This window comes from Bactrocera tryoni, chromosome 2 (genome assembly GCF_016617805.1).
Source record: "Bactrocera tryoni isolate S06 chromosome 2, CSIRO_BtryS06_freeze2, whole genome shotgun sequence".
Classification (NCBI taxonomy): domain Eukaryota; kingdom Metazoa; phylum Arthropoda; class Insecta; order Diptera; family Tephritidae; genus Bactrocera; species Bactrocera tryoni.
The window spans coordinates 4,388,928-4,412,084 of record NC_052500.1 but is presented as its reverse complement, the minus strand read 5'-3'; the positions used below and the strand labels follow the sequence as shown (position 1 = coordinate 4,412,084).

The 23,157-nt window shown below is 37.9% G+C and overlaps 1 protein-coding gene across 1 annotated transcript in view; it reads right to left on the bottom strand.

The window, feature by feature from the left end:
• LOC120767890 overlaps window positions 1-23,157 on the bottom strand; it is a 172,750-nt gene that overhangs the window by 30,115 nt on the left and 119,478 nt on the right. Inside the window, exons 4-6 of the mRNA XM_040094216.1 lie at window positions 9,310-9,803; window positions 6,574-6,651; window positions 2,664-2,796 (exon numbers count right to left, since the gene is read on the bottom strand). Coding sequence (XP_039950150.1) covers window positions 2,664-2,796; window positions 6,574-6,651; window positions 9,310-9,803 — 705 coding nt within the window. The remainder of the gene's footprint in view (window positions 1-2,663; window positions 2,797-6,573; window positions 6,652-9,309; window positions 9,804-23,157) is intronic.

Sequence of the window (23,157 nt, the reverse complement as noted above, 5' to 3'; positions counted from 1 at the left end):
GGAGCCGGTGGATTGCTGGTCGAGCTATTTAAACACGGCGGCGAAGAACTGATAAGGAGCATGCATCAGCTTGCTTGTAGAATATGGTGGGGCGAAAGCATGCCCGATGATTGGAATTTAAGTGTGCTCTGTCCAATCCAAAAAAGGGGGACCCCACAATCTGCGTCAACTACCATGGGATAACCTTCCTCAACATCGGATATTTGGTTCTATCGAGTGTATCGTGTGAAAGATTGCAGCCTATCGTCAACAAACTGGGGCCTTATCAGTGTGGCTTTAGACCTGGCAAATCAACAACTGACAGGATATTCATTATGCACCTAATCTTGGAAAAGACCTGTGAAAAGATGATGGACACACACCACCTCTTCGTCGATTTCAAAGCTACTTTTGACAGCTTTAAAAGCAGCTGCTTTTATGTCGCGATGTCTGAATTTGGTATCACCGCAAAACTAATACGATGATCAACTGACCAACACCAAAACTCCACCAGGAACGGGGAGGATCTCTCTGAGCCATTCAATACCAAACGAGGTTTCAGATAGGGCAACTGCCTATCGTGCGACTTCTTCAATTTACTGCTGGAGAAAATAATTCAAGCTGCAGAGCTGAATCGCGTAGGCACCCGCGCGGTGGGTTCTGCTTTTTCCAGACTGGATAAGGAAGCGAAGCAAATGGGTTCTTATTGATATTTGGTACCTAAAAACACCTTACACTTTCTTGTTCCGCACAGTGTCCCTAACTTATAATTTTAAATATGTTTGGCTCCACGCTGGCAATTATTGCTTACTCCCGCCTAGCCAAAGTAAAAAGCTCTCGAAGCAGAAAAATACAAAATTGCAAATTTCAATAAAATAAATATTGTAAATATAAAAAAAACAACTTCACAAGTATGCAGTTGCGAGTCAAGAGTTTGCACAAAATGTAGCAACAAGGCGCGCAATTTGCTAAACAAGCGTAATTATGGCTTTATTTGTTTACGCCTATGACGTAATTATATACTTACGCCGTTAGGCACATGTGTCAAAACATATCGTGTCATGTGATATGCTTATATGCATGTAAATGTGCTCAATAACGGCTTATTTAAATCGCATGCAAATTTCTCGCTATCGAATTAAACGCAAATAAATGTGACCGATTTATTTTAATACTAATATTTTGCCACAATTTACTTGCATTTATTTATTTTAAGCGTTTGTGTGTGTGTGTATATATGTGGAGGACAGTTTACATAGTAAAATTGCCGATGAATGTTCAAATATGAGAGTGCTAGAGGAAATGCGTATGTAAATATGCAAAATATTTAAATTGAAAATTTTGAAATTTTTGGAAAATTTATTTTTTTTATAAAACTATTTTTTTTTATAAAAAAGTTGCTGCTTTTGCAGAATACTTTTAGGTGCGCAACTAAGTTGCCGCTGTTTGGCAAATAGTCGTCATTTGCGGGAAGTGTTGATAAATACTGGTCCTTGAAGGGGCTTGTCAAAAATTCAACTAAATTTTTGCGCGAAAATGTTCGCAATTTACTTTTGTTTCTCGGCCGAGGTGAATATTTTAAGTTACTGTTAGAAACACGAATAGCGTTCGTATGTCAAAAAGCTCTAAGTAATTATAACCAAAAAAGGTTAAACTTTACGATACAGTTACGAGATTGCAACACGAGAGGTGCCAAATCCCGAAATATAAAATCAACCTAGGTGTTGGCATGTGTGGGTGCGGTACACAATGTTTAGTACTTAGTTTAAAGTAGATAAGATTGAGAGCCTTCTAACAGCAATATTGTTATATAGACAGGAAGTGTTGATTATTCTTTCAGTCAAATAAATTGCCGGTTGAAGTACAGCGGGATCTCTAAAAAGTTTTCTGAGATGCTGCTCCGACTCAAACAACATGCCGTAATTGACTAGGTCAATTGAGCTGTAGATGTAGGTGCATGAGCTGTATGAAATATGAGACGTCATTGACATAGTTCAGTGAATTAGGGAGCTTGGAAAGTATTCGACGCAGTACCCGCCGGAGGAAGCAGAGGAAGAGGAAGACCTCCACTCCGTTGGAAAGCCGAAGTGAAGAAGGACCTGGTTGTTAACTCGGCTATAACCGCTTAAGCGGTGTCTACGCCAGTAAGGAAAAAGAAGTCAAGGGGTTTAGGGGTATATCCATCACTATTTACTAAAATTACAAAAAATAAGTGATAAAATGGAAAAATTTTGAACTTGTAATCTTAGAAATCTTGGCTTTAAAAAATATCCATACCGAATTTCACGAAGATATTCTGTCAAATAAAAAAGTTTGCCTACATTCCGATCGTTCAGTTTGTATTACAACTACATGATATAATGGTTCCGATAAAAAGATCTTTGAAAAGTTTCAGATCGACATCTCAAAAGCTGAGGGACTAGTTAGCACATATACGGACAGACAAACGGGCATGGCTAAATCGACTCAGTTCGTCATGCTGATCATTTATATACTATATACAGCTTACAAACTTCGTGGTAAATGTAACATATCCCGTTCAGGACAATATATCCGAATAAGCAGTATGGCGACTTCTCTTTAAAGAACCTTCATGCAGGCTTTGTTATGTACAAATGTCATGAACATCTCTATATATGAGTATCTACATTTATAGTGTATATTTGTAGCCTATTCGCACTTACCAATGATATTCAATTGAAATGCCATGGACATTTTTGGTTCGGTATTCACTTGACATTCATAGATGCCGGTGTCACGAGCCTGCGGCGATTTCACATGCAGCGTCCATTCGCGTCCATCTTTCGACGAAGTCACCTGGAATGGAAAAAATATTTCATATATCTACATATGTAGGGATGCACGTATGTATGCATGCATTTGCATATGCAATAAAACTGGATATAAAGTGCAGTTGCAGCTCTGAGCAACTAAGTCAATAAAAACAAGTAAGGAAGGGCTAAGTTCGGGTGTCACCGAACATTTTATACTCTCGCATGATAAAGTGATAATAATTTACGTATTTTTTTTATTTTGCTGTAAAATTAATTAGATTAGATCAATTTGTGTACTTTGAGCATTGAATTGTATTTTCATTTCCTAATGTATATACATATATATTATACAGAGAAGGCATCAGATGGAATTCAAAATAGCGTTATATTGGAAGAAGGCGTGGTTGTGAACCGATTTCACCTATATTTCGTACATGTCATCAGGGTGTTAAGACAATATTATATACCGAATTTCATTGAAATCGGTCTAGTAGTTCCTGAGATATGGTTTTTGGTCCATAAGTGGGCGAGGCCTCGCCCATTTTCAATTTTTAAAAAAAGCCTGGATGCAGCTTCCTTCTGCAATTTCTTCCGTAAAATTTAGTGTTTCTGACGTTTTTTGTTAGTCGGTTAACGCACTTTTAGTGATTTTCAACATAACCTTTGTATGGGAGGTGGGCGAGGTTATTATCCGATTTCTTCCATTTTTGAACTGTATATGGAAATGCCTGAAGGAAACGACTCTATAGAGTTTGGTTGACCTAGCTATAGTAGTTTCCGAGATATGTACAAAAAACTTAGTAGGGGGCGGGCCACGCCCACTTTTCCAAAAAATTATTGTAAATTGTGCCAAATTTCACTTTAATATCTTTATTTATGGCTTAGTTATGACACTTTATAAGTTTTCGATTTCCGCCATTTTGTGGGCGTGGCAGTGAGCCGATTTTGCCCATCTTCGAACTTAACCTTCTTATGGAGCCAAGAAATACGTGTACCAAGTTTCATTATGATATCTCAATTTTTACTCAAGTTACAGCTTGCACGGACGGACGGGCGGACAGAGGGACGGCCAGACTTACGGACAGACATCCGGATTTCAACTCTACTCGTCACCCTGATCATTTTGGTATATATAACCCTATATCTGTGGTTTCCCAAATAGTAGGGAAATTTATTAAGCAATTTTTCGGATTTCAGTCGTCGATATTGTATGAAAAATTCTGGATTGTAGAAGAATCCTACCACTGCCATTCTCTCTCAGACTTTTTTAAGGCTTTGCTGGCCTTCAGAAAGTCTGAGAGAGAGAGAGGGAGAAAAAAAATTATTGTTGGTTGAAAGAGATGAAAAGAGAAGATCGCTTTGCTCGTTAACAAAAAGGCGTGTCATTCTTTTTCGCCTTAAGAACTTCTTTATAAGTGAAGTTAGGCTGCGTTTTGGTGCTCATTCCGAACCTTTGCGATACTAAACAATATATATTTGATCTTTCTATATCGTTAAAGTATCGGTCTATCACAAAATCTGTTGAGACGATGGAATTCGATAGCTTAACTTCTTGGCAGAAGCAGTGAGAGTTAATCAAATGAGTCAGATTGGGACATTAATGGGTCTTCATAGACCGAAACAATCCAATATTTTCATTATATTTTTGTTTCCAAAGAGAATATTCTTTTCAAATTCGTTTATTTTACAGGAATTTATCGGCCAACCCTTGAAATATTAACAGTACAATTGCAAACTGCATTGAAAATTCTACCAAATGCCATTTCCTACATCGTGAATAAAAGATACACATACATGCATACATTAATAAATATGCACATATACGAAGTAATGGAACTCGGCTTTATGTAGGACATTCAGTGATGGACAATACATACAATACAGCCAACACTTGTGTATATCTACATATACATACATACGGAACAACATGTAGCCATCTACCATATATTTACACACACTCGATTATGTACTCACTCCATGAGTGCTGGGGCATTAGCAGATTGTGCCATTGGAAGGAATTAAGATCGATGGAGTTGATTGAAATGTGTCATTTACTTGCAGTTGAGTGGGTGTAAATACATATTAAGCTGTATTTGTCAAACACATAGGTGGCGAGCCTATAGGAGGAGATGCACATAGACGTGCGTTTCAAAATAGAACGAGTAGCTTCCGAAAACTCGATTAAGTCGAAATTGTGAATAAGATATAGAATTTTCATATCTATTTAGTTCTGAATATTAGATCGAACGGGATTCAATTATGCTGCTGAATGGCTTTCGAGAATTATAGTATAACTAAAATTGTATGCGTATATATTCTGAAGTATTCCAGGGATATTGATATCATTGGCCTCATTAACCGCGTCGTTAGTTCTACTTTCTCCAGACTGGATAAGATATGGGTCTGGTAGTGAACTAGCGCTAGACGAAATATTACCTGTCATCAAACAAATAGTCGTCGCACTCGCGACTTAGCTCCCACGTCACTGTTGACAGTCATAACTTCGAAGTCGTAGATAATTTCGTCTATCTAGGAATCAGTATTAACACCAGCAACAATGTCAGCTTCAAAATCCAACGCAGAATAACTCTTGCCAACAGGTGCTACTTTGGACTGAGTAGGCAATTGAGAAGTAAACTTCCCTCTTGACGAACAAAGTCCAAATTCTACAAGTCACTCATCATACCCGTCATGATATATGGTGCAGAGGCATGGACGATGGAAACATCTGATGACTCGGCGTTACGAGTTTTCGAGAGAAGGATTCTGTGGAAGATTTATGTTCCTTTTCGCACCGGTCACGGCGAATATAGCATTCGATGGAACCATGAGCTGTAAAGCGGCTACGCTGACTAGGATATGTCATCCGAATGGATGAAAGCACTGCAGCTCTGAAAGTATTCGACGCAGTACCCGCCGGGGGAAGCCGAGGAAGACAGTGTACAGTGTTGGAAAGACCCGGTGCAGAAGGATCTGACTTCGCTTGGAATCTCCAATTGGCGCCACACAGCAAAAAGGAGAAACGACTGGCGGGCTATTGTTAACTTGACTATAACCGCGTAAGCGGTGTCTACGTCAATAACGAATAAGAAGATTCCAGGAAACTAGCGTCGGTTCCAACATAAATATGGTTGTATCTTTTGATCTTTTCATTCATTTTAAACGTCTCTGTGATTATTTATGTCAGCCTAAAACCAGATAATCTCGTTTATTGGATTCGATTACTACGAATATGGAAATGCAGTTGGATGCTAAGTTTTGTCCGATCGGAAAAAGTGTTTTTTTTCGGTGGACAAGACCAATAATCGATCCAACCGAATATGTCGCTAATAACCGAACAGTAACAGCCGGAAATCTTCAAAACCTTGGCGAGGTAGGAACAGCATTTGAAGCTAAACTGTCCCAAGGAGGTAAAACACTGAAAAGTACAAGTATGTTCTCAATAGAATATCGCTCGTGACTTTTGAAACTGAGTAAATGTGAAAATCGTAAGGGTTATCACAGCACTGAAATGTAACTAAATGTGCGAGGTCTAAATTAAATTATCAAGTGACAACAAAAACTAAAACTGTAAACGCACTAGTATTTCTTCCCCTGTGACATCGGGTGATCACATGCAAACTACTAGCCTCATTACTTTCACTTTTAGGTTTATTTAACCCAAGCATCTATTAAAACTCATCCACTTGTCTGTGCATATTGACCTACATAAGAGCACACCTACCTCCATGAAAGGGTAAATACACAGTTCAAACGAATTATTAATTTGTTAGACAAGTGTTAAGTAGCTCTCGGGCTGGTGTGAATCGTGTGCGCTCACCTGAAAGCGTTTATCCGATGTGTACGTCGCCGTGGCTACGGTCAGTATATGCAAATCACGTTTACGTATCCACGAGACCTGTTGATGACCGCCCATCCATTCATCCAACCAGCAAACCAACCAACCAACCATCCATCGCAACACCGACCGCCAGTGCGAGCGTAGCGTGCCAAGGTAGTCAATGAAGCCGCAGCGAGCGTTGGACGCACCGAAAGCGAAGCACCGAGAAAGAAAATGGAGAAAAAGTGAGGTTAGTGAATGAAAATGGAAAGTTTGACATATAAAGGCAACGTGAATGAATTAAAAAACTACAAAAAATGCGAATTCACAGCTGTAAAGCAGCAGAAGGAATGTATTATTTGCTCTGCAGCAAAGAGACCCAAAAAACAAAGACCAACAAAAATCGGCACAACCGCAACCGTAAGGGAAGTGGAAAACGGAAATTGATTAATGAGCCTCGATCGAAATGAGAAATGATTGCGAGGGTTAAGAGGAAATTAAATAAAACTACCATTGATGTGGCATTAAAATGCGAAGCGACGCCGCAGCGACTCAATCAGTCGTAAACAGCATTCGGTGCCAAAAAGTGTGTGTGTTTGCGGGCTCTCAAGGGTTATGGCGTTGAGGAGCGCTTGAAGTATCCTACGTTTGTTTTTTCTGTGTTGAGAGTTCAAGTAAAATGGCAAAACCACAAAAGAGCATATAAGTGGGCGACACAAGTGGGCACCGACAGTTTTCGACCTTCTGCACACAGTGCCGTGAGCACAATCATTTTGGTACCGTTTACATTTCATAGAATGGAGCATTTTTGTGGTAGCGCTGCAATGCTGCGTCAGCAGGGTATTTGAGTTAACATTAAGCCACCTTTACTAAAAATTTAGGAACAGTATTTATCTTAGTCCCGAATGTACCTATATAAATAGTATATTTTAAAAGCAGAACGAACTGCCACTTAGTTGCAAGCTGTACTGAGCTTTATACCCCTCATACACAAGTGTATTTCTGGCAACATAAAATGGTATGCAAATATATTGATCTCAGTCAGTCAGTTTCTATTACAACTTAATGATCTAGCGACCTGATCTCAAAAATTTGTTCGGAAATTGCATCACTGCCTTTGACATAATTCTATATCACATTTCGTGAAGATAGCTTGTGAAAATAAACAAGTTTCTAGAGAAGAGTTGATTTTGACAAATCACTTCGTAAGGCCACTATCTGCTAGAGTGTTCCGATATCCGAATCCGACAAATTCGCAGTTAGGAGAAATACCTGTGTGCAAAATTTCAGATCGATATCTCAAAAACTGTAGCAATCATTCGTATATATAAGATAGTCGAAAAAGTCTTTTCGTATTTCTAATCAAATTTCAACTAATTTTTTTTTATATTTATAATGAACTATAAACCAAATATGTACCATTTTGGACGACCACTTTTCGTCATTTTTCGCTAGAGACATTATTCCATCATTAATGTACTTTTCTAGTTTCTCGGCGAAAAACTGCGCCAAGTAATTTTTACATGCTTCTCTTGAAGCCAACTTTACTCCATTAAGGTAGTTCTGCAATGACCGAAGCAAATGGTAGTCCGATGGTGCAAGGTCAGCGCTATATCGTGGATGCATCGAAACTTCACAGCCAAGCTCTCTCAGTTTTTGCCGAGTCATCAAAGATGTGTGTGGTCTAGCGTTATCCTGATGGAAGACGAAGCCCTTTCTGTTTACCAGCTACGGCCGTTATGTTTTCCATTGCTTGCTTCAATCTCATCAGTTGTTGACAGTAAAATGTAGAATCAATCGTTCGACCAGCCTGGAGCAGGTCATAGTGATTGATCCCTTTCTAATCTCATCAAAGACTCAGCATAACCTTTCGAGGCGTCAATCCTTGCTTTGTGACCATTTGTGGAGCTTCACAAGGCTTGGGCCATGATCTTTTTCACATATTATTGTCGTATTTGATCCACTTTTCGTCTCTAGTTACCATTCGCTTCAAAAATAGTTCGAAGTTATTTCGTTTCAGCAAAGACTCGTAGATGTTTATTCTGTAAAATAAATTTTTCACAGACAATTCATGTGGTACCCAAACATCGAGCTTCTTTTTGTAGCCAGCCTTTTTTAAATGGTTCAAAACCGTTTGATGATGAATATTAAGTTCCTTAGCGATGTCATGGCTGCTTATGTGACGGTCCTCTTCAATATTTTCCTTTATTTCATCGACTTTTTCAACGATAGGTCGACCAGAGCAAGGTGCATCTTTCACGTTGAAACTTGCAGAATGGAAGCGAGCGAACCATTGTTGTGCTACACGAGTTGATACCGCATCGTCTCCGTAAACTTCACAAATTTCATTGGGATATACGACTGCAACGACATCTATTGACAAAATACGAATAGACTTTACCCTACTGTACTACCCTATACCTCTACTGGCATTCAACAAACGAGCCATAGCTACAAGCTCATTGATTTTCCTACATCTCACTCATTGCTTACACCTTCGGGCTTTGCACTCTTTGCACGCTTCCCACCTAAATTGCCTGTGTTTTCCTCTTCGCAATTACATACCCTAACCTCTTTGACTCTCTGCCTTAACGCTCAAACCCTTACACATTCTAGACTCTGGTTTTCTGTGCTAACTTCTCAAATACAAACCAGCAACCACATTATAGACAGATATCTACACATATCTACATGTACACATACATAGTGTAGGTATGCACCTCACCATCCACTTACCGACTTATCGTCCAATCGCTCGACTCGACATTTAATTGCAGCTTCCGCTTGACCGGTACGTGCCGTTATATTACGCGGCAAGCCAAAGTCAAAGATTGGCAGCTGATTTGCGTCACCCTGCGCCGCCTCCGTATCCTCGATGGTGGAAGAGAGACTCTTCAAGGTGTCGGAGTAACTGCTGCCGTTCAACACCTCAATATCCATCATACGGTTGGTATGTATTGGTGGCGATGCCAATGGCGGTGGCAGCGTTGCGGGAGACGCGAGCGTGGCGGGCAGCATTGTGTGTCGGTGATTGTAATTATGCGCTGAAGTCGAAGGAAAGGTGCTACTACTGCTGCTACCACTACTCGCGCTGTTGTTGTTGTTGTTGAGCGAGTGTTGCCCCAGCCTTTGTTGTGACAGCAAGAGCAATGAGTTTTGCGCCACAAACGGCGCGGCCGTCACCGTAGCAGTTGCCGCCGTCAGTGCGGTGAAGAGGAGACAGCGCAGCACTGAAAATAGTGAAAAGAATTGCGATAAGAGATAAGTGGAAAATGTCCAAACTCTATTTGTATGTATATATGCATGTAGGTGTGGGGGTGTGTGTGTGTGTGTGTGTGTGTGTGCGGAGTGCAAATGCGCTTAAGTTAACATTAATTTATGAGGAAAATTGCATAAATATTTATGCAGCCGCGCGTTGTGCGCTAATTTAATTTCTTCCAGCTCGCTGCTCCAGCTCCTGCCGCGGAATGCAATTTAATTATATTCGTTTCATTATATTTATTCACTATTCCTTTATAATTTTTTACGTTCCTAGAAGTTATTAGAAAATTACGACGACTGGGAAATCTAGGTTATTGGAATTTATAGACGGCAAGGGGTATACTGTTACAAAATTTTATCTCGTTGAGAAATGTGAAATGAGAGGAAGATGCTCAAAATACGGTTGCTGCGTCGGTTAATTTGTGAGAACTCGTGACAGTATAGATGAATCTAATGTGCTTCACGACTACTTAACTGTGTCTATAAGAACGTGTGTATTTTAATATTTGAAAGATGTCACTTGAGATCTGTCGCTCTCTATGCGTTCAGCACGTAAGTCTTTCTCATTCACGGAACGATGACTCTTCATTTGAACCTCTTGAATTGTTATAAAGAGAGTCATCTACAGCATTCAAACAACTGATTGCTCTGAGGTGCCTTTAGTTAATGCAACTCCTCGCAATCGACTCACAAAATTAGCGATCGTTATTGGGAACTAACTTGTATATTTTCCCTACTTTTGGTCCTGTATCTTTCTCCCTTCCTCTTTATTTCTCTTCGCCCTCTCTTTGGTTATTTTCTCTCTTCCTCCCTCTCCCTGGATCTTTTTCTCTTCCGCCCTCTCTCTGAATCTTTTCTCTCTTTCTCCTTAGCTCATAAGCCATCCCAGACAACAAATATTTTGCATCTTATGTTTTGGGCATTATTGTCACCTATGTACTTAACTTATTTCTGGCTGCTGGATAAAGAGTAGCTATATTGGTCGAAGGTAGAAGTAAAAGTTGAATTTCTAAATGAGTAGGTACAGGAGTTCGGGTCGAGTCGTATGGGTTCTCAAAATACTGTACATAATAGTCTAAGTATAACATAACAGTTCCGTCATGCTGAGAGATCAGGCATCCAACCTAACCCAACTGATGTGGTAGGTCTCGGAGTAAGAAAGCTGAGACATCTGTTAAAATTTAGATAAAACTTACGAGCAGAGTACTTGTCACACCCTGTGACAAACATCTTCGATTTAAAGCACTAAACGTCACGCCCAATCCGATTTCTAACCATCTACAATATGTACAATGATAAATATAAACTCTCCCAACAAAACTCAGCTGTAACCATAGTTTCCGATTTTTATGAAATTTGGTTTGGAAGCCTAAGGAAATGTTCTGTTTTCTTATAAAAACAAAAACAAAACATGACTAGATTATTTTGCCCATACATACATATACCCATAGTCTAATGCACGGTTTATATTTCGTCAAATTCAATGACACGAAACTGACTTTTTCGATTCTGAAAATATTTCAAATGACACTTAGTAACAACTTTTCATGAATTGGTCTTGTAAGTACGGTCGCTTTAAAAGTTAGCTGGTAACTTCGAACACTTCGGCTACGACTGTCATTAAATTTGACAAACCCTTACCAAATAAAGAAATGCCACGTTGGAAAAAAAATTTATGGTTTCGATATTTCTTCGTCAACGTTAAAATATTGCCCTAAATCATGTGAAGATGATAAAAGATTTATGTTCATAGGTCATCATTTTTTGGAAGTTTAACAACAATACGAGTAATGACAGAATTTTGACTTAACTGGCGACAAATGTCTACAATTCACAGATCTTTTTATACCCGCAATTGAAGTTTGTTACTCCCAGAAGTAAATGAAAACGAAGGAGATTCTACAATGTATGAAAATAGCTGTTAGTCAGTCTGTCTCTCAGTTTTTGAGATATCGATCTGAAATTTACACGTCCTTTCCTCTTCAAGAAGCGGTTGATTTGTCAGAACCGCCAATATCAGCGCACTGCAGCACATACATATGTATAGTATGTAGCTATTATAAACACTGAAAAGGTTTTTATTTGAAAATCTTCACGAAATTTGGTATAGAATACTCCCCAAGGTAAGACTATAATTACCGATATTTTTTGGATCGTAATCCTTTAGCATATAGCTGTCATAAAAACTGGTCAATCAAGATGATGAAGATGTCTATTGTTATAAAAATAAACTTCTGAAAAGAATATAGCATCGATGCAGCCGAAGTCAACGTTTTTTCTTGCTTTATGAAACAGTTCAGCAATATACGATACTTAGTAGCAGTAACTTCTCTGTGCTGTTTGTTCCCTTAGATTTATTTCTGGATACATTTAAGGCCTCACACTTCGAGTTTAATATAAGTTCCTTCCAAATAAGAGTACAATTTAATGCTATAATATTTTTCTATTCGTTGAAGCAAAACACATCATGGATTCATCTGGTGTACCAGATACCAGTTCGTCCTCGGCTCAGAAAATTGTTATTCGAAGTACTAAATATTCTCTTTTTATGTCTGACGTATTGTAAAGTCTATTAAAACTTTCTATGTCCATGTATTACTAGAGAAACTAAGATAAACAAATTTTACTCACAGTTAAGTACTTATAGTGTATCTGTGTGCAGTTAGGTTTACTATATGTACGTCTACATATAGACATCTATATTTAGCAGCGTTCTCGTTGACGCCATAAAAAACGATTTTCAATTAACTTTTAATGACAAAGACACAACACCATCAATACAACTGTGTAGTAGGTCCCTTGTTGTTTGTGTGTATGGTCCATACCGTATTGTTGGCTTAAAGCCACATTGTGCCACAGTGATTGTCAGTTAGTCGACAATAAAACTGCTGCTCACTAGAATTTCCAACTAACTGACTTGCCGCCGCCACACTCACAGTATTTGCATTTGCATTTATTTAGATTTGTGTGGTAAAAGTCGTAAACAACAACAATTTCAATGTACACGCTAACATTTGAAAGTACAGAAGTACATAAATAAAGTACATTGAAAGTCAAGCTTTCGGGGAGTGGAACAGCGTGTACCTAGTACTGTTGTCGGTGAATTGAATGCTCGTTCTACAAAATAGTTTTGGTGTGATAATGCAGAGCGTAACGCATGAGTCGGCAGAGGTCTGATACAGTTATTGTAACGGTTTAGAAATATTGCTATTGCTTTCGCAACAAAATTATTATCTTATGCCATACATTTCCAGGAACTTTGAAGTTTATTGCGTTTTCAATGTGTAGGAGTAATTAGCGTAGAATAGATTTGAAAACCTGTATCTCATGCTATGTTGATTTGGAAAGGAAAGAATTCACACTAAAGAATTGTCTCAGACAGAGTTTGCAGACACAGTACTCTTTGAGCAGGCATCAAAGATAGACATCAGCAAAGAGAACCTACGCTATATTTTACAGTTTTTCTTTGATAAAAGCGAAAACGCAAGCCTGTGGGCTGAAAGTATGAAAATTGTTTAAGGATCCTAATCTATAACAGCCAATAGCATAATTTTGGTTTAGTCGATACTGTACCGGTACTATTAATGTCACGATTCCGTACGCTCTGGAGAGTGACGAGTCCGAGTCATGTAAGCACTGTTTCGATAGCCGGAGAACTAAATATTGCACAAAAGCCGTTACGAACCCATCATATAAGGCTGGACACCGAAAGATCTGCGATGCATGGGTGACATACGAGTTAACTCAAAAACAAAAATCTTATGGGCTGAACCCATCTGCGAATCGTTGTTGAATCGCTACTAAATCGAACCATTTCTGAAGTGTAAACTTACTAGTTAGAAAAAAAGGGTTTCTGACGATCACTAAAGCGAATAGAGTAGTAGTCGAATAGGGGTAAGCCGGTGCAAACGGGGGCTAAGTCAGGATTGACGGTCAGGATGGTTTTACTTTGCTTTTAAAGAGATTCGCAGAGAACGTTCTACTATGAGCTGTTCTTTTATGACCAAACTTTCAATTCAGACCTGTGCTGACAGCTGTTGGACCGTTCGAAGAAACCAATCGCTCAGAAACTTCTTGCATTGACTTATAGGAGGGAAATTGTGTTGCCCCTAGAAGCACCGGGAGTTTAGTTGGAAGTTTATTAAGCGTCCATATTGTAGTTCAGACTTGGCAGCTGGTGATTACTATCTGTTTCTATCGTGTATAGTGCGTAGTGGTGAAAAATTTGCAGGAAGAGAAGCTTGTAAAAATCGACTGTTCTAGCTTTCTGCCAATAAAGACGGCGGCTTCGCAGCTAGTGGCATTATGAAATTATCTTAAAAATGGCAACAGTGTATTAAACAGATTAGATAGTTTGGTCTATCTTGGAACTAGCATCAACACGAACAACAATGTCACGCTTGAAATCCAACGCAGAATATCTCTTGCCAACAGATGTTACTTCGGACTGAGTAGGCAATTGAAAAATTAAGTTTTATCCTGAAGAACAAAGACCAAACTTTACAAGTCCCTCATCAGTCCCGTCCTGCTATATCGTGTGTATGGACAATGATATATCATCATGTAAGGAGTCGGTCTTAGGATTGTTCGGGAGAAAGGTTTCTTGGAAGATTTTTTGTCCGTTACGCATTGGTAACAGTGAAACCGTTGCCAATGAAACGATGAGCTGTATGAGATATACGACGACATTGACATAGTTCAGAGAGTAAAGAGACAGCGGCTGCGCTGGCTAGATCATGTTATCTGGATGGAAAAGAACACTCTGGCTTTGACTGTTTTCGAGGATGAGCAAAACATTCACTCCGTTGGAGAAAACAGGTGGAGAAGAATCTGGCTCGTTCGCAGAGGCGGATCCAGAGTAGGGAGGAACTATATAATTTTGTACTTGCAAAGTCCTTTTCTTCGCGGAGTGTCACTTATAATAGAAATAATCGTTTTCGACAACCCAAAGCTCGCCCTAACATAAACACAAGCACTCACATTTTTTTTATTTTTTGAAGTCGAACTTCGATAAAACTTAAGGCGCTAACAAAGTTGAGGTTATGTACATGGAAGCGAAAAACAAGAAAAAACCAAAAAGAAACCCATTTTAAGTGAAACTTAAAGCTGTTGTTAACTTTCGATTTCATGCTACAGCCTTCCTCTGACATTTCAATGCATGGCTGAGCACATTTCATTTCCTTTTGACTCTCCATTTATTTATTTCCCTTTTTGAGTTTCAATTTACTTGCTGTTTTGATTTTTCGATTTGCAATGCAACAGTTGTGGCAATGACAGTAAAAATTTCACTGTCGAACAAACGGCACACACACACGCACACATAAACAAAAGCAAGCACATATTTATATACATATGTATGTATGTACAGTAAGTGTGCTAACGGTACAAAAAACTGCATGTGTTTGTATGGGAAAACAATTAAATGCACATATACGGCTTCGCAAGTGTTTTGTTGCTGAGTGTGTATGTGTGTTTGTGTGTTGGTGGGTGTTGCGAGCTGTTGGCTGCTCATTTCCGTTACTTTGTATGCCTTAAGCTTTATTGCGCTTTTCCCCTCCGCCCTTATGCCAACACCTCAATGCCTATAAATGTTCGGTATGCTTTATTACTCGCATGGTTCTATATGAATGTATCAATGTATGGATATATATGTGTTTGTATGTATGTTTCTGTGTACAAAAGCTTGTTTATTTGCTTGTATGGCAGCATAGATTTTCCTGTCATTTGTTTTATACGAGCGCATTCATACACACATATTTTTTTTTGTTGAAATTCACCCTAACCTCTACATTATACCATACATACTTTTTTACATATCCATATATGTATCAATATACCTGTATATATGTGTATTTTACATATATGCAGGTGTTTAATGTTTTTACCATTATAGTATTGTTGTTATTCTTTACCTTTTTGCTGTTTGTTAATGTAAATTCGCAAGTGCAAAGCGTTTTATTGTCGTTGGGTAGGTGTAAAGAAACACTCTACATTGAGGGGGAGAGGGTGTCTAGTCTGCCGCGAACGATGTAACGGCGTGTGGTTTCAAAGTAGAATTTTAATGCGGCTAAGGTGTAGTGAAGGCAGCGAAGCCGGTTGGCGTTAAATCGCTTCAAATGTGTTGACTGCGCTAAGTTCGCAATCGCTCGGCATTGAGCCGGAAATTAATTGTTCATGGAAAATAAACATGGTGTTTTATCAGTTTTATCACTTCCGGTAAGCTCAATAAGATGACACCAACACATCCCTCTTCAAGCAGTTGCTCATTTTTCGGAACCACTGGTATTCATAAATATTGAGTAGTCAAAAAGGTATTTTCGTATTTCTAATTATACTCCAACTTATTTTTATTTTTTATATTTATAACTAACTTTAATGAACCAAACATGTAAAATTTTGGTCGACCCTTTTTGCCATTTTTCCGCTAGAGACATTATTCTATCAGTGTAAAACTAATTTTCACAGGCTTCCCTTGAAGCCAACTTTACTTCATTAAGGGAGTGTTACATTGATCGAAACAAATAGCAGTCCGATGGTGCAAGGTCGGGGCTATGTGGTGGATGCATCAAAACTTCCCAGCCAAGCTCTTTCAGTTTTTGCCAAGTCATCAAAGATGTGTGTGGTCTAACGTTGTCCCGATGAAAGACGAAGCCCTATCTGTTGATCAGTTCTGGCCGTTTTTTTCGATTACTGGCTTCAATCTCATCAGTTGTTGGCAGCAAAATGTAGACCAGGCTGGAACAGCTCAAAGTGGATGATTCTTTTCCAATCCCACCAAACACTCAGCATAACCTTTCGAGGCGTCAATCCTTGCTTTGCGACCATTTGTTGAGCTTCACCACGCTTGGACCATGATCTTTTTCGCACATTATTGTCGTATTTGACCACTCTTCGTCTTCTGCTACCATTCGCTTCAGAAATGGTTCGATTTCATTTCGTTTCAGCAAAGAATCGCAGATGTTGATTTGGTTCATTAAATTTTTCACAGACAATTCATGTGGTACCCAAACATCGAGCTTCTTTTTGTAGCCAACCTTTTTTAAATCGTTCAAAACTGTTCGATGATGAATGTTAAGTTCTTTAACGCTCTCATGGCTGCTTATGTGACAGTCCTGATCAATATTTTCCATAATTTCATCGATTTTTTCAACGATAGGTCGACCAGAGCGAGGTGCATTTTTCACATCGGGATTTCCATAACGGAAGTGAGCGAACTATTGCTGTGCTAAAAAAACTGATACAAGCATCGTTTCCGTAAACTTCATAAAAATCATTGGTGACTTGTGTGATATGCTTCCCTTTCTTATACAAAAAATTTCAAAATATAGCGAATTTCTTCATAATTTTCCCTCATTTTTGAACATCGGTAACTTTTTTTTTCAATATCCCCGAATTTAGTTTTTAAAATGGTTAAATGAAGCTTAGAATTTCATCTTTCCAACACAATATGGTATGACACAATGTGATTGATAGCACTGAAGATATACGACTGCAACGGCATCTATTGGCAAAATATGAAAATACTTTTTCGACTACCGATTATATGACAAAAGAGTATAGACGGAAACTTCTACCCAAAAGCGTATAATATATCTTTTAAATTCAGACTTTCTATTGGAACCCTAAAATATGTTGTGGAACCACTGGAGCTAAACTTTACTTCCAAAAGAAAATTCACGAAAGCTACTTTATAATAATTGACTTATTTGTGTTTGGATTCCAATTGCCTCGCTTGGAAAAGGGTTGAGAATTCGCTAATCTCTTGCAAACTACGGGAGATGTGGATCACAAGTCCCACATTTAAACCCTTCTAGACTAGTTAATACTTCACCCGCTCACCGGGTCTCTTTAAGTATTTACCAAAAAAATACATACACGTGAATTTCGTATTTGCCTGCGTGCGAATGAGTGCAATCGGCAGGCGGCAAAAATCTGGCACGCAAATGGCGCACGCACGAGAGAAATTTCCAGTTTTTATTTTCGTTTTTTACGAGACGCTTTTCAATTGTTTTCGCACGACATTTTGTTGTTGTTTGGTGTTTTCTTGAACGACTGCTGTGCTCTGGGATATAAAGCCTTTGCATTTTATTTTGACGCACTTTTTTGATTTCGCCTTGCAGACTGTTTTTTAAGCTTCGCTTTTGCTTTTCTTTTTTGTTCTTTGTTTTTCAGTTTTGCAATTTTGTTGCTCATTCTACGTAAACACGAAAGCTACTGTGACATTTGAAGAGTACATACATATGTGCCATGTATGAATATCCAATTATTTACGCATGGAAATCATAGAAAATTAAATGCTTTTAAATTCGATTTTAATTGCTGAGAGGCATATCGGCACATACCTTTGTAAAAACATACACATTTTCCCAAGAAAAGGTTTTATTTCTACCTGGAGGTCCTTGAACGTCGTACGTTCATTTCGCAATCACAATCGCATAATTGAAATGAGAAAATATTGTCTGATTATATTGAAATTAAATTTATGCTCGAAAGAACATCGCTAGACGGTGCTATAACCTACGCAAAATTATATTTGTGGTCCTACCTAAATACTTCAATGCACCACTCTGGTGAAACATTTAATGGCTTCATTATTGGAGGAAGAAAATATTGATAGAAATATCGAATAGTGTAGCGAAGCGTGGAAGTAAAATAACTTAAGGGGTTACATAGGTTTACGGGTTTAAAAAGTCGATTTTTTTTATTGTCTTATTAAATTCTACAGCACCTCTACAATGTTGACTTAAGTTTTCAAGCTGATTCAAGTAATAGTTTCGGGTTACAGCCCTGAAAACTTGTGTGCTCGAGGCTAGCTAGGCTATGTGTGCCGTCTTCAAACCCGTTTTTCTCAAAACTGTGTATTCGAAGTCGGTTGGCAAGATTTTTTGAGAACTACTCAACCGATCTTCATGAAATTTTACACATGCCTTTGAGATACAAATCTTGAAGACTTGGACGAAAGATTTTTTTGATTACAACTATTTGGAAAAAAATTTTGTAAAAATGTCGACCAAAATCCCATTTTAGTTTTTTTTTCCTTCGTCCAAGTTCTAGGTTAAGGTTTTGACTAAAATACGTATTTTTTGTTCACTGTATGTGTATGTCGTCTTTTTTCTCTCCAGAAGAAATTTGATCAGACAGTCATCCATAAATTGAAAAACAGAAATTTTTAAAATTCCTCTACTATTTCATAAACGAGCCGAATCTTGCTTATTAGAAACATTTTAATATTCCGTCAAAACGCTCATTCACGTTAAAGCCCGTCTGCGTGCAGTCTTCGATAAATCTTTTATTGCTTTCTATGTAGCTTTCACCGCCTTGACGTGTGCACTGCGTCTTCACGTACTCCCTGTGGCTTACTCGTATTCCCCGTGCAGTCAATCAACGTAAGAAACTTTGCTCTAATTGTGTTGATTACGTTAGATGACGTGGCCTCTTCATCACTGGATTCTGCTCGATTTTTCACTTCGAAAGTCTATTTCACTTCATTTTGTTTTTATTTTATTTCATTTTATGTCTTTTTGTTTACTCTCTAGACGGCATTAAAATGATTTCGCAGCTTGCATATTTACATTTCTATGCAAATCGAGTAGCACAAACTGCTTGCTTGCGTCTCGACTATTTGTCTGTCTGCCTGTCTTAGCGTCTCAGTTGGCGACGTGGAGCGAGCCGCAGCACTGTAGACAAAAGTCTAGGTATCGCCGCGCGCTGACATGGTGAGAAGTCATTGGCCAAACGTTTGAAGAGCGGCAAAGCAGATTCGCAAAAGAAAATGTGTAGTCTTTATTGTTGAAGGGCTTTAAACATTTTACTACTGTAATGGGATTCAAAAACTGTTTGCCCTAAATTTAATTGCATTTGAAGTACAAAGTTTAAGAAAAAAGTAAGGCATACTGAAAAGATGATCTTTTAGGCAGATGGTTTATGTATGCTTGCTTTAATTCTCTCATCACCTGGGGAAAAGTACTGAGATATCACCAACTCAGCTAAAACAGCGTTAGAAATGTAAGGACTTTTTTGTTATATTTAGTCTGAAGGACCAATGTATTGGTCGTCCATTTGGTGTTCTTAAAGAACAAGCCTCAAGATCGAGTCGTTTACCTAAGCTGGTCTGCACAGTAAAGACATATAACACAATGTAGACCACAGTATTTTCTGGTTCCAAAGAGTTGTATCAAGAGAAAATTATTTTTCTTTTCATAAGTAGTCACTGGTGCTCTGAAAGCGCTTCCATTCGTGCAGAACTCCTCATGAATTCGGCAGAGCATTGCCTTCCGGTCTCTATTGCTGAACTTTCATTCCCCGAGGGACCTCTGCAATCGATCACTTGCCTTTAGTGGTCCAAGGTTGTCTTACTTACGAAGCGAAGACAGGGCTTCAAGCACTTTTAAGGCTATGCCCGCGGAAAGGAGGGAACCTACACTGGCCTTGCTAGAATTTTAACGCGACGGTGATAGCTGAGACATTAGCCCGTCAGTCATTGCTGAGGGTTGTCATTCCATCATCACCTCCATTCTAACTGAATTCCAAAAGGGGCTTCCTACTCCTTGTTCAATTCGAGAGCTAAGGGCGAGTCTTAATGCTGTGACTTTATACCAAATAGATCGGTCAATGTTTGAGTTTTTTTTTTATTAAATAATCTTGTTCACCCAGATTTTCTGACGAAGACTTTAGTTTTAAGTCAAAATTAGATAGATTCAGTACTTGCTCTAGCTTCTTCTGGTTTTTTATCTTTCTGTTACATACTTCCAAACTCTTTTGATTAAAATTGATAAAAGTTTCGATAACGAGCGCTTCATTTAGCATTCATAAATAATAAATTTGACGAAAAAGCTTTGAAAGTATTTGCATTTCATACAACAAATGGTAAACAGAAAAACAACAACAAACAAATTAAGCTGATTCAATGATTTTATGATTTCTGCTAATGCCGCATAAAATACAAAAACAAGTTAAGTTAAGCAAATAAAATTATAAATCAAACTGAAACAAATGAATTGAACAGCTCACAAAGGAATTCAATAAAAAATAAAAATATTCTTTGTTTTTGCAAAAATATTAACACCAGCTGCGCTTGCAGCTTAGTGTGTGCATGGAATTATCAAATTTCTGTAGTTTTTAGTGTCGTTGGAAAATTTTAAGTCGCTTTTTGCTTGTGCCACTTTAAATTCTACATTTATTTTGTTGTTGTTGTTTATTTTTGCAAAATATGCTTGACAGCTGTGCCAAATATGAAAATCTTGAATAAAATTGCCCAAATTTCGGCGCTTCACTTTAAAGCCGCGCCACTTCTGTGGAGACTAAGTGCGCTTATAATGTCCGTGTCGGTCCGTCGGTGAGGTCAGTGGGACGCGGCTGCTGAGCGAGCGCTTCGATGAGTCGCTGTGTTGGCTGCGTAAAAGTTATGCAAATTTAATGAATATCATAAATTTTTAATGCCACCAAATGATGGCCGTCGAACAAATGAATTTCTTCGCTCGCTAAAGTAGCGAGGAAAAAACAACAAAAACAGCGCGAATAATAGCAAAGCTAACCAATACACTCACACACACATACAGTCATTGTAGATGTAAATAAATAATAATCAAATAATAGATTTCGTGATAAAAGGAAAACTACTCGAAACTGCTGAGTTATGGAAATTTGCTTAAAAAGTATGAAATTGATTTTGCAGACGGAAATTTCATGATTAAAATTTGTGAGAAAGCAAATTTACGCGCTGAACTGGAAAAGTGGCCTAAGTCGAATGTGAAAGTTTTTGGGTGCTGCAAATTGAGTTTAAATTTCAGACCGAAATAAAATGAGCTTTTGGATTGAACTGTCCAACAGCGTTAGCTCAACAAGCAGTCGTTTGTTTTTCCTACTATCTACGTAAGTAAGTTCTCTGAAAAAGAGCTATGAATGTCGAATTTTGGAACAATTTCCTCTAAGCTTCTCCTTAATTAAATTAATCTGCACCATTGTATTTTGACTTATATACCGATTTGAAGCAAATTATTCATTCAAATTGCTGTTGTAAGGAAAGTAGGCGTGGTTATGCTCCGATATTGCTGATAATCGAATCCTTCATAGTGACCTTATAGGAAAAGCTAATAAGTTGATAATAAAATGGAGTTCGAGTTATGGAATTTAATGTTAAATTAGACAGCGCCACGCTTATATATATATTAGGGTGTTTTTTTATTTAACTATTCATTTTTTTCAATCTCATGATGAAATTTAAGGACTGGAACAAAGCATTTAAGCATTTTGACATTTTGAGTAAGGTATAAAGCCTTTTTTATGGATGGTATGTAAAAAAAATCCACGAAAATTCCATAAAGCCTTATTTAAAAATCCGAATATCTCGAGAAGCGTTAATGATAGCGATTTTGCGCTCAGACCTTTTTGTAGCAAATAAAATTTCCTACTAGTTTGTCAAGTACATTTCTTCTATAGCTCTTGTCATTTACGAGATATATACAAAATAATGCGAATTTCATGGAAAAATCACGTTTAGAGCCCCGTACTACGTCGCCGGTGTGAGTTTCGTCTTTGTCGCAATGGACACTTTTGTAGAGTGTTAAATTTTGAGGAATATGTGTCTAAAGTCAAAGCGATGCCATAAAATGCCTCTGAGCTATAGAAATTTAAAGATAAAAATCACGACTGTCGTGTATTTTCAATCGAAAATTTGTACATGCCTTGGTCCAGTCCTCAACGTTAATATTAAGGGCTCAAATTTTCAGGGAATTTTTTTAGGGTATTTTCAAGGAAAATTTTATGATGGTATTGAAAAAAATGAATAGTTCACAGTAAAAAACACCCTAATATATATAATAATTTTTAAACTAATCTCCACTTAAAGGCTATTTAACGTTTACTGTGAGATTCCTTAAAGATATTTCGCTTTTCTAGTTGAAAAAATCGGTGGGATATAGGCCTGGTTGTAAGTCAACTTATTAAAGTATAAATGAAATGCAAAGCACAGTGTGTACAAAGTCCTTTTATTATTAGGCTGGAGGTACAAGAGATCAACATTAATTTTATCTATAAGGAAGCAAAACCACGCCTAACTCTCAAAGTTTTCAAATCATCTGTTATCTCTATTCAAAAAGAAGGAATTTTTGGTTTAGTTTGAATTCCCCTCATCAACACAGTTATTTTAAAGAGCTACAAACAACCTTAAGCCGCAACTATTATACTCTAGTAAAATATATCAAGAGAGAATGAATACAAAATTTAGAATAATTTTGTTCACTAACAAAATTCACAACAAAAAAAATTTAAAACTTGTTACAAAAGCTAAGAAACGAATTTCGGAAAAATAAATTTAAGACCATA